The 16,173-nt window shown below is 38.1% G+C and overlaps 3 protein-coding genes across 18 annotated transcripts; 2 read left to right on the forward strand and 1 right to left on the reverse strand.

The window, feature by feature from the left end:
* The first annotated feature begins 225 nt into the window (after positions 1-225).
* Positions 226-4,496, forward strand: LOC137709809 (putative casein kinase II subunit beta-4). 16 transcript variants are annotated; one of them, XM_068448796.2, is made up of 5 exons: positions 226-688; positions 1,882-2,100; positions 2,732-2,841; positions 2,937-3,102; positions 3,852-4,496. In XM_068448796.2, the coding sequence occupies exons 1-5, from the start codon at positions 523-525 to the stop codon at positions 3,980-3,982; spliced, it is 792 nt and encodes a 263-aa protein (XP_068304897.2). In that variant the 5' UTR covers positions 226-522; the 3' UTR covers positions 3,983-4,496. The 16 variants fall into 16 exon arrangements, with proteins under 16 accessions (XP_068304897.2, XP_088552067.1, XP_068304893.2 ...); XM_088695941.1 differs by having other exon boundaries at positions 228-688; positions 2,937-3,099; XM_068448792.2 differs by having other exon boundaries at positions 253-763; positions 2,937-3,099.
* A 1,245-nt stretch (positions 4,497-5,741) lies between these two features.
* LOC137709807 (uncharacterized) lies at positions 5,742-9,443 on the forward strand. The gene is made up of 3 exons (XM_068448790.2): positions 5,742-7,118; positions 8,047-8,293; positions 8,891-9,443. The coding sequence occupies exons 1-3, from the start codon at positions 6,235-6,237 to the stop codon at positions 9,041-9,043; spliced, it is 1,284 nt and encodes a 427-aa protein (XP_068304891.1). The 5' UTR covers positions 5,742-6,234; the 3' UTR covers positions 9,044-9,443.
* A 2,003-nt stretch (positions 9,444-11,446) lies between these two features.
* Positions 11,447-12,910, reverse strand: LOC137711608 (large ribosomal subunit protein eL43). The gene is made up of 5 exons (XM_068450865.2): positions 12,783-12,910; positions 12,494-12,533; positions 12,004-12,092; positions 11,839-11,921; positions 11,447-11,744 (listed from the first exon to the last, which is right to left on the reverse strand). The coding sequence occupies exons 1-5, from the start codon at positions 12,783-12,785 to the stop codon at positions 11,681-11,683; spliced, it is 279 nt and encodes a 92-aa protein (XP_068306966.1). The 5' UTR covers positions 12,786-12,910; the 3' UTR covers positions 11,447-11,680.
* Positions 12,911-16,173: the final 3,263 nt, after the last annotated feature.

Below are 16,173 nucleotides of genomic sequence, written 5' to 3' on the forward strand. Positions count from 1 at the left end.
TTTTAAACAGCGAAAATATCTCTGGCGACAACTCTACTCCTATTGGCTCCCACTCGATTGGGCCCCACATGACGATTCACCCAACATTCCCCTGTCGCTTGACACGTGTCCAAATCCTACCCTCCTCTCTACAGAATCTAAAAACGACCGAAACTCTAGATCTCCCTCATGTCGTTTGTCCATCAATATCCAACTATATGCCCATAATACCCTCAGAATATAATTATAAGCTATAAGCTTTTCTCTCCTCTCTCTCTCTGTGTTTTCGGCACTTAAACTCTCTCTCCTCTCTCCTCTCTCCTCTCAGAGGTTGAGTTAGCTTAACCCGAACGAACGAATTCCGGGCGGCGGTATGAGTTAGCAATCAAAACTGAAAACCCTAGTTCCTCAGCCCTAGGGGTTTTTTTCCCCTTTACAATTTTCAATTTTTTTTACATTTTTTTTTCGGGTAAAATTAAAATTACCATGTTTTGGTGAGATTAATATCTGGCATCGAAGGAGGCGGAAGAAGAAGAAGAAGAGATGTACAGAGAGCGAGGGTTGGGTGGGTCTAAGGCGACGGAGGTGGTGGGGCCCGCCGCTGATCGGAAGCAGCGGATCAACGACGCCTTGGACAAGCAGCTCGAGCGATCCTCGCCCTCCACTTCTAGGGCAATCAACGGCAAGGATAAGCCGCTTATTATGGGTGGTAAGCAGCCTCCCTCCGATCACAGAGACTCTCGCTCTGCCTCTGCGTCTCTCACCAAAAACAATTGCTCCGATGGTTTGAAGTTTCTTTCTTTCTTTCCTTCACATTTGTTTTCTCGTGTTAATTCGATTTTATTACCATTTGGGTACCCTTTTTTTTTTGTGGGTTTCTCTTTAATTGGGAAGATTATAGATCGATTGCCTGCCAAGCATCATTATTTTGTTATAATCTGTGGTTTGCTTTGTTGCATTAACCCTAGTTTAGAAGAAGAAGAAGCATTGTATATCTTAGATTCGCTTTTCGATAAACTTCGAAGAGATGGACTGCATCTCGGTTGAAAGAGAAAATTTGTACTTCCTTAATATCAGCTGGGTGTGTGCATTATACTTGTTTTTATCCCATGGGTGTCCATTTAGGAATTCTATTATAACACTTGACAATGCGTGTTACGGATATGCATTCTGTTTTATCCATTGAAGCCTGTCAGTGGTATTTGAATCAGACGTTGCTATATCATTCTTCCATTTATTGCTTATGAGAGCTAAAACTAAAGTATGTCTTTCACCATAAAGCTCTGCCCCTGATTAAATGCCATCATTGTGTTTCTTCAGCAAGCTTATCCATAGAAGAAATGCTGTAATTTTGTGGCCCAATTGGATTGTTATTCAGCCTGCTGTCCTATCCCTTCCCTCACATGATTTTACAGTCTTTTAGACCACCACCAGGTCCATAATCCAGAGGCTACTGAGCACTTTTTTTCTAGGGATTTGCTTGAAATTTTGCGAGAGTCCGTCATGGTAGTGGAATCTGTGTTTTTCTAGGGAGTAATGCTAAACAGTTTGGTCTTATATCACGTTTTGTGATATTAATATCTATTCCTTTGGAGCTAGAGTCTGATGGTGTCGTTTCAACTTAAGGAAAACTCTACTCTTGTAATCTGAATGTGTCATTTTTGTGTAAGAGAAATGTTTATAAACCATAACAATACTTTTCTTCATTAAAATTCATTGGTATATGTGATTTGTGGTGCTCTCTAAAAACCATAACAATACTTTTCTTCATTAAAATTCATTGATATATGTGATTGTGGTACTCTCTAATGAAGTTTGATTTATGACTAGAACGTACATTGATAGATATAAGCTTTCAGTTCTGTAAGTTTACTAATTGTAATGTATCTAAATTGATTGTAGAAGAATCTGAGACAGACAGTGAAGAGTCAGATGTTAGTGGTTCCGATGGGGATGACACATCTTGGATTTCATGGTTTTGCAATTTGCGAGGAAATGAATTTTTCTGTGAAGTGGATGATGATTACATACAAGATGATTTTAACCTCTGCGGGCTCAGCAGCCAAGTGCCATACTATGATTATGCACTTGATTTAATTTTGGATGTTGAATCTTCTCATGGTAAGTTTATGTCTTGGTTTATTATCTCGTGTGATAGACAACCATGGTGTTTCACATTAAACTTTATTTCTGTTAGACAACTATGTACAATTGTGTGTACTCTTCCATGCAGCTATATGATTAAACTTTATTTTTGTTAGAAATATTTCCGTGGACTTTAAGATATTAATATCTGCTTTCGTGTATTTCCCCAGCTTAGTATTATGATTTTTTATGATCCAACAAAGGTACTCTTAAAAACCCTGATTTAAAAAATGTTAAACTCAATTTTACCCTCCTGTTAAAACGGAAAGAAAAAAAAAAAAAAAAAAAAAAAAAAACTCTTGCCGCCTTCCCTTCCCTTTCCCACTACCCCTCTCCCCCAATCATTGCTAACCATGGTGTTTTGGTGGTCACTGGCAATGCCGCTGGTTGCCAGTGGCCACTGAGATATATAATTCTTACTTGTTAAAGGTTGGAAAGAATACTTATAGAAGAGGTTAAGATTCCATTGGTTAATTTTTGAGAAAAGAATGTAGTGAGAAATATTTTGAAAATAAATAGATAACCCAGTTTTAAAATGTAAAGACATATTTCTGTTCCTTGATTACCGATAAGGTTGTTTTCCTATTTTGATATATTTTTTGGGCAGGTGATATGTTCACAGAAGAACAAAATGAATTGATTGAATCAGCAGCAGAGATGCTTTACGGTCTTATTCATGTTCGATATATATTGACAAGCAAAGGCTTGGCTGCCATGGTAAGTTTCTATTATTGATCGTCTGTTTGACAGTTTCATTGATTCTGGACTGTAGAATTTGGTAACTTGGTAGAATTGTGCTATTGGATCTACAGCTAGACAAGTACAAGAACTATGATTTTGGGAGATGCCCAAGAGTTTTCTGCTGCGGACAACCCTGCCTCCCAGTTGGCCAGTCAGATATCCCACGGTCAAGCACTGTAAAAATATACTGCCCCAAGTGTGAAGATATTTACTACCCTCGATCGAAGTATCAAGGTAGTATCCTTTATATTATCGAACCTATATTTACAATTGCTAGCTGCATATAAGCAAGCAGCTGGTTTGTTAAGATGCTGCGCACAAAATCTTCTTTCATGTCTCATCATATATTTGTTGTTTATTCCTTTGCTGGTTAGTTTTTATATGTCCAGAATCTAAGCATTAATAAATTGTTTAGACTTTAGATTGAGCCGGGGGTTTCTTCAATTTAAATTCGATTTGTAGGTTTTGTCCTGAGAAGAATCATTAGTTCATTACTGTAAGTTATGTGGAAAGTAGGTTGAAACCATGTTTCTTACGTTTCATTTGTTAGACCTTTGTTAGATGAAATGGATCAGTTAATTATCATTTTTCTTCTAATTCACTTGCATCTATAGTTGTTATGGGTGTCTGTTTGAAGAGGATTACATGTTGTGGGGTTGGGTCGTAGGCTGCTTCCTTTGTATATAGTTAAGCATCAGTACTAACTTGAACAGCTTGATTTTCTGTCTGGGAATATTTGTTAGTTTCTTGCAGATAGTGCTGTTTAATGTAGTCAATTTCAAGTGCAATATACTATTTGATTCTGGAATTTTGTTAAGAAACATGAATTTACTGCATACTTTGTTCGCACCTTGCGCTTATCAATATCCTGCCTTGTGTTTTGTGATCTATAACATCATTGTGGGCATTTGGATCATTTTGATGGTCGGACACAATGCTCACTAGTTATGCTTGCATTGATTTCTGAGTGACTTAACGCTATATAGACATTGATGGAGCCTATTTCGGAAGTACATTCCCTCACCTGTTCTTGATGACATACGGGCACCTGAAGCCACAGAAAGCATCACAGAGTTATGTTCCTAGACTGTTCGGATTCAAGCTTCACAAGCCATGATGCTGAAATTTCAAGCTCCAGCCAGGGCAGGAGTTCATGCGAGACTTACTCCCCTCTGTCAGTAATGTTCTTGAGTGCAGTGGAGTTACTTCCCCAAGTTGTCAGAATATAGATACCCTTTTTATGTGTCCTCGGATCCACTTACAATCAAATTTGCGGCCACTCACAAGCTTCATTTTCGATTTTAGCTGCGTCTTGGTGAGTTTCTGTAGAACTTGTCCGTTTGGCTTTAGTATTAATAATTTTCTTGGTAGTGGCTTCCGGCGACCTGTTTTCTTCGGTTTCTTATTACCTCAAGCGGGGTTGTTGGCGCTCTGAGAATAACCAGTTCATCTCTACAATTTTCTTTTGTCATCAGAAATGTATCGTGTAGCCTCTAAATATTCATGTCTAATTACTTTAGAGTCGAATCGAGTGGAGTCAAGTGAGCAGTAGGATTTATGTACGCACTTATTTGTTGGAAATTGGAATATAGCATCATGTTATGTATACCGTATACATTCGGTTACTTTTATTTTTTGTACGCAGTTGATGTGTTGCTTTCCTTTCAACAAAAAATTGATAAAAAAAAATAAACTTCTTCCATAAATTCTGCTTTTAAATCGAGTATGAAAAGTTGGTATATGTATTTGGTGTGTAATTTGCAACATGGATTCTGGATTGGAAGGATGGAATTTGATATCTGCACTCCATTTTTAGTACTTGAGAGCTAACTTCAACGACTTGCTTTCTTATCTATTAACGGATGAATTTCGTGGATGACGAATTTGATACCAAATTAGGTTGCTTGTTATGTGGCTTAATCATCCTCCCTTCTCTTAGAGTAAAATATATTGTTATACTAGAATATATTCAAAGGAAAATTATCATTGGCTTAATCTAGTTGGTCTCAAGTTCTCTCAACAAATTTTCTTCGATCATAGGAGAGTCATTTTATTAGTACGTGCTACAATGTAGAATTATTCATTTTTTTTCTATATAATGATAAATTTATACTAATGGGTACGAAAAATACATTAGCATTAAACTCCTTTATATATATATATATATATATATATATATATATATGTATATAAGTCATCTCGCCATTTTGATTGATTTTGTTTTTCTCCCTTCTAACTCCATCTATCATAATTAATGCAATCTATCACTAGCTACCACCACCCTACTACTATCACTACCACCAAATACTCTAGCTTTACTATCACCATCTTATCGACAATCATAACTTGTCATTTACACCTTCATTCTAGCCTCCATCATTTCATACGACAATTTTGTTATAGTCATAATCACTATTTCAATAAATAATAATAACAATTGAAAATAACAATGGTTATTAATCAATTGAATCAAAATCATGTAAAATTCAATCCAAATCCACTTGAATTGAAGAATATCAACTAAACTTCCTCAAAATTCATGTATTCATAATTCTATGAAAACGCATTGGTTGTCGATTCAATGCTACCATCTTTTTTTTAAAAAGAAAAAAAGCTTAAAACCGGAATGCATCACAATCAAATGAAATGTCAATTCAAGTTAAACAATTAAACAGCATCAATCAAAAGAGAGGCGAGAGCATTGAAGATTCTTCACCATCCCTTGTAAATAATACACTCAGCATTATCTTCTAGCACAAGGTTAAAGTTACGGTCAGCAGTATTATCCAATCCAGGTTTGCCACTTGTGTCTTCAAATACAAGAAAGGATGGTGGCATTTCAGCAAATACCGTAAATTCCAGGGGCTTTATAAAGTAGAGAAGAAAAACCACCTCAGGTCGGTTTTGGCTTCTGCAGAAAACCAGACATGAAAACCACCGCAGAGCAACAAAAAGCAGCGACTCATCTGATATATCCACCATTTCCTCTGAATCTCACAAAACCCAGAAATAATCACAGAAGAGAGAGAAAGCCCTAGAGAGAGAGAGAGAGAGAGAAAGAGAGAGGAAGAAGAAGAAAATCTGTATGTAAATGCAATTCAACTCAGATCGGAAGAGGAAAGAAAAGCAGAAAAGCAGAAGCTGAGAGGAATCACTTCCGCATCAATTTCAAAAGAACTTTTAGATTCAGACCCAAATCTCAATCATCAAAATACCCAATTAGTCCCACATGTTATCACCAAACCAAACCACCAACTTGATCATCTCCAAGCAACCCAGACCTAGAAATCACCAAACCCAGCAGCCCAATCCTAACAAAATCACACCCAATTCAAAATCTATGAGGAACCCATCTCTTACAATCCTGCAATGAACCAAACACCTTCCAGTTTATCCCACTCTCCCACACTCTCCTCTCTCCACCACCACCAGATTCACTTCCACCGCCATAGCCACACTCCTTTCAATTTCCGCCCTTCTTCTTCTTCTTCCTTTTCTTCTTCGCATTCGTTTCTGTGTTCCGCTTCACTCGCAATCATTCCCTTCGCCACACGATCACTGGTCCTGAAGCTTTTCCGCCATTTCCGCTGTGCGCATTTGCTCAGAGTCCACTGCCGCTTGCTTATCCTCTTCTTTTTGCCTTCCCTTTACTTCTTCACAAGTTCCCGCCGCTCTTTCGTTCTCGATTTCCTGTCTGTGATCGCTTTCTCGGCGGCCCTTTTGATTTCTCTCAACGTTGCACTTCCCCGTTTTGTTTCGACTCGGTTGTCTCTTTCCCGCTCTTTGCCAATCAAGCTTTGTTCGTCTTCCCGCGTCTCTAAGCCCGCTCAGCCTGTTCTTTGGTCAATTGGGTCGAAGCCCAAGTTGGACAAAAAGCCGAATTCGGGGTCTTGGGTGCAGGTTTATAGTAACAAGGATGTTTATGAGGGTGAATTTGATAGAGGGAAGTGTTCAGGAAGTGGGGTTTATTACTATCATATGAGTGGGAGGTATGAAGGTGATTGGGTGGATGAGAAGTATGATGGTTATGGTGTGGAAACTTGGGCCAGAGGTAGCAGGTATCGTGGGCAGTATAGGCAGGGCTTGAGGCATGGAATTGGGGTGTATAGGTTCTTCACTGGTGATGTTTATGCCGGAGAGTGGTCTAATGGGCAGTGTCATGGGTGTGGAATACATACTTGCGAGGATGGAAGCCGGTATGTTGGCGAGTTTAAGTGGGGTGTCAAACATGGACTTGGTCATTATCATTTCAGGTAAAACTTACCATCTTTCTTAAGATATGTTAAGCGAATGTATATGTGTTCTGTTTTCTATGTTCTTGTAAATGATATTGATGTTTGGAATTGAACACTGATTCGTCTAGTGGCCTTGTTGTTCTATGTGGTATGGTATTGATGCTCGGTTATTTACAGTACTTACATACAATTTCCTATAGGTGTTGGCCCTTTCTTTGTTTTGCTTGAAAGATCGAAGTGAGGTGGAGAAGGGTGACGGATTTGAAACGATTGTGTACCTCTCTGAGTTACTAGGCTGTTAAACTTCTAAGTCAACTATGTAGTCTTCTGATGTGGTATGGAATTTTCGGGCTAGTTAGGTGTAAATAAGGTTTGAAGTATTATGTGCTTAATGGAATAGTTATACATTTTGCACCAAGTTTAGAAACTTGTTGATTTCTGCCTCTGTAGTTAGTTATTTGTGTTTTTCATTGAAGAATTTATAGATGCTCTGTGTCAAGTCGGCCAGGCCTTCAGTTGGTTTTTTCATTGTTCCTTTGCATAATTAACAAAAAAAATCAAGGTTGTAGGTTATTAGGTTCGAATGTGGGTTATGGCTAGCATCATATTAGAGTACTTTATGTGAGGCATCATGGCGTTCAGAACCATCTCATACTTTATGTGAGGCATTCTTGGACACATTCTCTACAGGGTCTCGTAAATCTAATATTTATTTTATATTTTAATATAAACAAGACACCTTGGATTTTGACTGCTGTTCTTGTATCTTCTTAATTTCAAAAGGAAAACTGATCTAGTTTCCCCCCTTCCACTGTCATATACGTGCGTGTGGGTGCTTGCATCTGTGTTTATCCAACACATGTTAAGAAAACTTGTTCCTCTGATATATGCAAGTGAAAGTTAAATTTGCAAGCACAGGGCTGATTTGCTGTATATGATAACGCAGAAATGGTGACACATATGCTGGGGAATATTTTGCTGATAGGATGCATGGTTTTGGAGTATATCGGTTTGGGAACGGGCATCGATATGAAGGAGCCTGGCATGAAGGAAGAAAGCAGGGACTTGGTATGTACACTTTCAGAAATGGGGAAACACAATCTGGTCATTGGCAAAATGGGGTGCTAGATATAAACAACCAACCTGGATCTTCTTATGCTGCCAACCATGCCAAAGTGCTTAACGCAGTCCAGGTAATTGTCCCTTATGTCCTTGTGGTATCAGTGTTTCATTGGAATAAATTCTACTGTAAATGTGATGGTCTACAACGGTAGATAGTAGGTAAATATCGTTTTGATTTGTGTAACTTTTTTTGTATTTTATGTTGTTGACTTAATTATCAATTCAAGTTTACTCACATACTATATTAGGTAAATATCGTTCCGAAAAACCGGAATACTTTATTTTTTGACATAAACCATGAATTATTACACACACTTGGAGACTACATCAATTGATTTTGGTTTTATGAGACTCTAGTATTTGTTGCCATCTGGTTTGTGGGGAGCCTCATGATACCATTTTTGTTGTAATTTGTTGAAAGTTTGTGTATGGATGAATTCCACTTACGTCCACTGCAGAAGTTATCAATCATTAGAGTTAGGCCGGCTTTTTTTCTTTTGACTTTATGGTACCTGAGGTCTTCCTCTAAAATGACAATTCCGCAATAGAAATACTCTCTTGATTTATGTGAAGACTGAATGCAAAACCTTAATTATTTGATTTGAACAAGCACTTACCAGTTACCACTGCTATATGAGTTTTCTTACTGAATACCATTTTAAGTGCAGGAAGCACAAAGAGCTGCTGAGAGAGCATATGAAGTGGCCAAAGTAGATGAAAGGGTGAACCGAGCTGTAGCAATAGCTAATAAAGCAGCGATTGCTGCACGAGTTGCAGCTGTAAAGGCCGTGCAAAAACAATTACACCCATTACAACAATGACAGCAGTGGCACTACCCACATTCGCCTAATGCACCGACCAATCATCATTAGCATCAACATAATGCCTGTGTGGCAAAGCCACAGAAGCAAAACAACTACCACGTAAATAGGTATTTTGTTTTTCGTCTTTTCTATTTTGTGTCTTTGCTCTGCAATTATTTTGATGGGGAATGCGAGGTACGTGCCTGGAACCACATTCAGTCGAGTATGTATGGCTGATTGAGGAGCAGGCAGAGGCAGGTTTTCCCCCTTTTTTTTCTTCTGGTTCTAGCCTCTCAACAATATGTACACATATGAGTAAGAGTGTGCAAGTTATAAACCAAGGTTTTTGATTTCACATTTTTTGCTTCCTACTGTAAACGTTACTGGTTATTGTTATATGTAATTTTGCCTGGATGAAGACTAGAACCCTAAAAACCACATCTGAACTCGAGTCATAAATTTTATAACGAATCTATATTCGATTATAAGTACAAAATACGGCCAAAAGAAAGAAAATAAATACAGCATCGTATTTACGTATGAACATTGTTGGATTGTCAACTAGATAATGTGGTTAAATTCATGGACTTGGCTTACCAAGAATTGGTGTTCCCTTACTCTAGGGTGTTCATAAATTATAATCTAACAAGGCAAGGTCAATCTGCATCCGGTTGATGGATTGAATTGTGAGTTTTCGAGTCCACTCCGGTTAGAGTTTTAGACCTCGTTTGGTCTCTAGGATTAAATTTGAGTGGATAACCCACTATTCATGTATATTGAAGGCAGAGATGACCGAGTTTTTTCATTTTGAGAGGATTAGAAGTCGACAGTTGGTACTGGGGTTTTCTGGACCCTTAAAATTTGATCCAACGGCTAAAGTTATTATAATTTTTAAAGTGGACCTTTGTTTTTAGTTGTTGGATCAAATTTCAAGGACGGGGATTAGTTGATGGGGAGGATTTGGTGGAAGAGATCCGGAGAGAATCCCTTTCCGGTTAATGGTTTCATAACAATCCAATGCCATAGGAAGATATGGGAAGATTAAAGACGGAAAAAGAGATTAGGGCTCTGAGGGAGCATGAGAGAGGAAGATATGGGGTGGGCAGGGGTGAGCATGAGAGGATATACATGGAACAAGTTGACCGCCACATAACGTCCCATCTAATAATACAATTTTATGTGTAAGTTTGTCTTTAAATAGCGTTACAATCTTATGTGTAAGTTTGTCTTTAAATAGCGTTACATTATTGAATTCATTACATCTCCCGTATATAAAAAGAAGCAAAACCCAAGCTAAATACACTGTCATTAAACCCCTTGTCCTTGTCAAGCTAACTTACACGATGTCGGTTGAAACCGATTGAAGGCATAGCTTTTGTGATAAAAATAAGGGTAAATTACATTTTTAAACCTCAGGTTTGGGCCCTATTTTAATTTCTTACAACATCTTTAAAACATTTCACTTTCATAACTTAAGTACTATTTTATTTCAAAATAATACATTTATTATATTTTCCATCCATGGCCATGAATCCGTTAAGTGCTGACGTGGCTGTCATATATATGCCATGTGGCTACCAAATGTGTGCCACGTGGTAAAAAAAATAATTAAAATTTTTTTTTAAAACCTGAATTTAAAATTAAAATTAAAAAAATAAAAAAACTCATCCCCGACCCGCCCCCTTCTCCCATCTATCATCACCCACCCCAAAATCCCACCCCAACCACCCCTCTCTCCCATTCCCCATCACCCACCCTTAAAAATCCCACCCCTCTCTCCCATTCCCCATCACCCACCCTTAAAAATCCCACCCGAGATTAGGTGGATCTACCACAAAACCATCCCAAACTCATCCCCATCTCAAACTCCCCAACATGAATCTACCACAAAACCACCCGAGATTAGGTCTTTGTGAAAGGGAGGTGGATCACGGGATCCCGAGGGGAGAGAACGGATCCATGGATGGAAAATGCAACGAATGTATTATTTTGAAATAAAATAGTACTTAAGGTACGAAAGTGAAATGTTTTGAAAATGTTGTAAGGAATTGAAATAAACCCAAAACCTGAGGTATGAAAATGTAATTTACCCTAAAAATAAACAGTATTCACCGTGACTCTCAGCCAATTCAATAACACAGCCACCAACCACTCTAATACTCTCTTCTACAAACTTGCCCTCAACATCTCAACCGGAAACCCTAATTTGGAAGTCTCTATGGACCACTCTGGCATCTGCTTAACCGCAAATTATCAAGGGCAGTACAAGTTCGCCGTTGCAACTTTGGTGCCCTTCAGACGCGTGATCTTTCCGAGTTCGATTCAAAGACTGATCCGATGAAAGTGAAAGTGCATCGACTGCTGACTTAAAAGTATGAAAGAAAACAGAAATAAAATTTATGCAACGTTAACTCGGCGAAGGAGCAAGCGTAACTAGCAGTATTGAATAGAATTCCCGAAACTATTAAACTGCACTCCGAATTCAAAGGTGGAAGCTAAGATCTCAGATTAAACATACTACAATGAGTCAAACATTTCATCTAACGAGTTCTTCAAAATAATATAAGCAAACAAAAGGAGAACCATCCCCAAAACTGTTTGAGATATCCATGGCTGCAACACGCTCATAGAGTAGTAGAGGCCACCGACAGCAGCTTAACTCTCGGTTTGCTCCCTCAGCCTCCTAATGGTGCTCCTAACCGTCACAGCACTAGCAGTGCTGTTAAAAAAAAAAAAAAAGGAATGATCGTTCAGTTCATTACGTGATCACAAAATTAAAGGAAAATAAGAAAGCAGTGAAAGCGGATTCTTACTTCAAGGTGTAGGCACCGCCTGCCTTCACTTTTCCACAGTCCTTGCATCCCCAGATTCCAACAGCCTTTCTCTTCACAGCATACTACATGGAAATGAAAATTTTAATCATCTTTTCACAGGGAAGAGAGACAAGGCTAGTTTAAAAAAATACAACCATACTATACCTTGCCACAGAATTCACAGAAATACTTGCTGTGCTGACTGACTTCCATTTTCTTAATCTGCTTACGCAGACTAGCACCATAACGGGTTCCTGTAATAAAGCGGTGGACAACAGAATCATAAACGCTTCAATGCCGAAGAAGATCAAAACTTCTTCACAAATGCAAAACGTATTAACTTAAAGTATAGCTAAATAAGAAACTAAAAAAGAAAAGGAACAAGAAAAGCAGAGGGTGCAATTCCTAATCCCAAATACAGTTTTACACATCAACAACCTGGTAACTATAACTAGAATCAAATATTCAGGCATACAATCGCAACATAACTGCATCTCACCAACGTTAAAACTACTACAGCCAACAAATTTCACACTAATAATATGACCATTAGACAAGCAATTCATTTCATAGATCACAGCTTGAATCAAAACATAGAACAGATTCCATTACAATAAAAGCATTGAGAGCTGACTAAACCCTAAATGGCACTTACCGTATTTCCCAACGATACCGGCCTTCTTCGTCCTCTTAGTCTGAAACACAAAACACAGCGGACATAAATATCAAATCCAATCAAATTCTCAGAAAATGATTTCTGAAAATCACAAGCCATAACAGAGATCTTCGGTAACTTTCCCTACGCGGGTCAAAAAACCCCACTAATTTTATCGTTTAATTCCACAAAAATACAAGCCTATATTAACACAACATTTTCCCACAAAACTGAAACGACAAACAAATTTCTGAGAAAACAAACAGTGGATGTGTAGAGAGAGAGATACCATTGTTGTGGATTGGAAGGTCACTGGCTGTGAAGTGCAGAAGCGGCTGCTACTTTCTTCTTCTCTAGCAATGGAAGAAACCCTAATTTGCTTTGCTCGGATTTATAAAGCCCCTCAAAAGGCTCAAATGGGCCGACTTTAAAACGGGTCAAACCAGCTGGGTCCAAAATTAATAATGGGTTGGTTAAAGGCCCAAATGAAGTGACAAAATGCCCAAAATCTCCGACCAAACCTCTTTCAAGCTTCATATGATGATAAAAAATGAAAGATATGAAATTCCTATTGATCCAAGAGATGTGGATGTGTTTGTATAAATCATTTTCTAGATGGTACTATATCTGACTTGTTTGTGGATAGATTTTCTCCTGGGTATATTCATTGAATCATAGATATTCAACTATATACATTCGATCTGCTCAAGTTTTAAATTGTGAGTTAAAAAGGAAGATTCATTGTAAACAAGCCCCAATTGCATAATATGCATATAAAAGTGTGTAAGAACGAATAAGACGACATACATAAGAGCATTTCCACTAGTGGTAGGATTGCCCTGCCAATTAGGCTTCTGAAATCAGCTCCAGTGGTTTTTTTTTGTCACAGGTTATCCTACAAAGAGGGCACCAGATAAAGATACATTACCAACCACACAAATTTACAACATTTACAGCTCTATTGGTTGTCCTGCCAATTATTGCTGGGGCTTGCACCCACGTGGAGAAGGCATGAAACCAGCAGATAAGGGGGGCTTACCCTGCCCGCATAAAGGATGTCGAGCCAAACAACTCTAATTTAGGATAGCAACAACTGTTGGATTTCCAACAATCTATTGATCAAGACCGGTGGATTTCCAACGGTAAAAAAAAAAAATGAAAATTATGGTGTTGCGCCACGTGGTGCTTTGTGGCGGGTTGATTTAAAAAAATTGAAATATTCAACGGTCAGGATTAATCCAACTCTATAAAATTACTAAAAAAAACTTACAAAGTTCAACATACTTGGAAATTAAACACACTGCAAATTTCACGTTTAGGCATGAGAATGAACTTCATTTTTCGAGCAAGTCACGTTGACGCTCTTTGTGGATGTAAGTTGAATTTATGGTGTGGTAATGCTGAATGACCACATTGTGCTAATGTTTATCCTGTTCTAATGGACCGTGTTGGGCGGGTTCTTCAATGTTGTCATGGCTTGATAAATTCTAGTGTTTGAATTGTTCATCATTTCTTCGTCCAAATCTTCTTTGTCATAATTATACTCACCTTCCACAATCATGTTGTGGAGGATGATGCACATCTTTGATTCTTCGAAGTGCCCCATCAATCCACAGTCAAGCATACCCTCTAATGATTGCCCAACGAGCTTGGAGTATACCAAAACACCTCTCCACATCCTTCTTGTACCCCTCTTGCTTTGTTGCAAAGTGTTTTTCTTTCTCTGTGTATAGATTTGGAGCTATCATGACAAAAGTGGATCACGGTGGATATATTTCATCAGCTAGATAGTACGCCCTCCGAGTACACTATATTGTAGATTTCATGTGATTTGAGACGACTTTCCTCTCAACAAGTCGTTGAAAACATGTGATTGACCAAGAACATTTAGGTCATTTTGAGCTCCTAGAACACCAAAGAAGGCATGGCAAATCTATGTATTAAATGATGCCACCGCCTCTAAAATTATACCTTTTGTACCTTTTCGATTTCCTTAATCTCTTTTGACACACCCCAACTTGAAATGTCCACTAGGACTCCGAATCGAGCTGTGTTGGCTAACACCTGAAAGGTGACGAAGCCATAAAGTGTAGTGATGTGAAAAATGTGAGTAAATTTAAACCTACAAGTGCCTAAGTATAAGAGTGCGCTTATGAGCGGGAATGAACTCATTTCACACGTGATGACAGAGCATAAGTATAGTAAGGTAAAGTAAGAGTTATACCATCAAAGGAAGCCACCTATACTGAGATTTACCAAGAATCCTCGTCAATACAAAAGTTCAACTGCTAAAACCTGGAAGGGCGAAAAAACAAGGGTGAGTGGGCCTGAAAATAAAGTTTTAATAAAATCCTTTGAAAACGTTGTTACCCCATGCCGTAAAACATTTATAGTTTCCAAGATATACTTACTACGTATCGTATAAAAATACTTATCCTAGCTTGCAAAATCTCAAGAATTTGTTGCAGCACAATATCTCATAACTAAGGACAGGACATCCAAAATCACAAAATCTCAACAGTAATATAAGTAAAATCAGGTGCTTATCAATCTATGTTAGCACACAAGTCGGAGTCACCTAATACGACCTCTACAACTGAACTGATGCTCATCAATCTATGCTAGCACACGAGTCAGAGTCGCCTAATGCGACCTGTACGACAGGACTAGGTGTAATCATAATATACACTCTAGTGCTACAATCACATGAAGATTGACACTATTCGCGGTCACCTATGAGTCGAAGTTGCCTAATGCAACCTACACGACAAGACTGACACCTACTTGGATCTAAGGCGACCGTGCAGTGCGAAGGTGAACATACACGTGAAAGACTGGCTCTGGCCCTAGGTGAGCACTAACACCAGGGTGCAGCAATGATGAGCAGACTACATAAATATAAGCATACCACAGTGATTCGATAGTTCTAATCAACATACTATCATTCATTGTCATAGATATAATTATGGCATTAAAGATTAAAAGCATACCTGTGCATCCCATAGGATGTAGCATATTTCACAAGTTTCGTCATTTCGCTAATTCTTACAAACTTTAGTCTAATCAAGGCGTAAGTTAGAAATTATTTTTCAAATGCATAAATGGAACTATCAGTTAGAAATTATTTTTCAAATGCATAAATGGAAACTATCAGTTAGAAATTATTTTTCAAATGCATAAATGGAAACTATCAATCATATAAATATATATATATACACACACTATAAAAAGGAAAAGACTCACTCACAGTTACTTGCGATGTCACATCCGTTTAAGCTAGAAAGCTGGAGTCTTTGATAGTAATTGCCCCTAAGCATAATATTAGGACTCATTAGTAAAACTCAATTAGAATGCTTGAATTTGGAGAAATGAACAGCGGATTCGAAATCAACGCGCCAAAATACGCTAAGGAGGGTCTCGGACAATTTTCGTAAAAAGTTAATGAAAAGTCAACGGTTAACCCTAAAAGTCAATCGAGATGCCACGATGGTCAACTATATTAAAACTTTAGAATTTCACTAAATGGATGTCAAAAATGGATTCGAGGCGTTGAAATTAGCCTATGAGGGTTTCCGAGAAATTTCGAAAAAGACAATACAAGGAATATTTCAAGGATATTGAGAATATTTTGAGCCCAATTCAGAAATGGATCAGCTTGGGACAAAGGCCCAAAGGCCTGG

This window comes from Pyrus communis, chromosome 6 (assembly GCF_041283825.1).
Source record: "Pyrus communis isolate YQ-2024b chromosome 6, ASM4128382v1, whole genome shotgun sequence".
Classification (NCBI taxonomy): Eukaryota; Viridiplantae; Streptophyta; class Magnoliopsida; order Rosales; family Rosaceae; genus Pyrus; species Pyrus communis.

Coding starts and splice junctions, on each gene's coding strand:
- LOC137709809 (XM_068448791.2), top strand. CDS start 523: ATGTACAGAGAGCGAGGGTTGGGTGGGTCTAAGGCGACGGAGGTGGTG. Junction 2,842..2,936: donor GCAAAGGCTTGGCTGCCATG/GTAAGTTTCTAT, acceptor TTGGATCTACAG/CTAGACAAGTACAAGAACTA. Junction 3,103..3,851: donor TCGATCGAAGTATCAAGGTA/GTATCCTTTATA, acceptor AACGCTATATAG/ACATTGATGGAGCCTATTTC.
- LOC137709807 (XM_068448790.2), top strand. CDS start 6,235: ATGAACCAAACACCTTCCAGTTTATCCCACTCTCCCACACTCTCCTCT. Junction 7,119..8,046: donor CTTGGTCATTATCATTTCAG/GTAAAACTTACC, acceptor ATGATAACGCAG/AAATGGTGACACATATGCTG. Junction 8,294..8,890: donor AAGTGCTTAACGCAGTCCAG/GTAATTGTCCCT, acceptor TTTTAAGTGCAG/GAAGCACAAAGAGCTGCTGA.
- LOC137711608 (XM_068450865.2), bottom strand. Junction 12,093..12,493: donor CGGTATCGTTGGGAAATACG/GTAAGTGCCATT, acceptor GCTTTATTACAG/GAACCCGTTATGGTGCTAGT. Junction 11,745..11,838: donor GGCGGTGCCTACACCTTGAA/GTAAGAATCCGC, acceptor TTTTTTTAACAG/CACTGCTAGTGCTGTGACGG.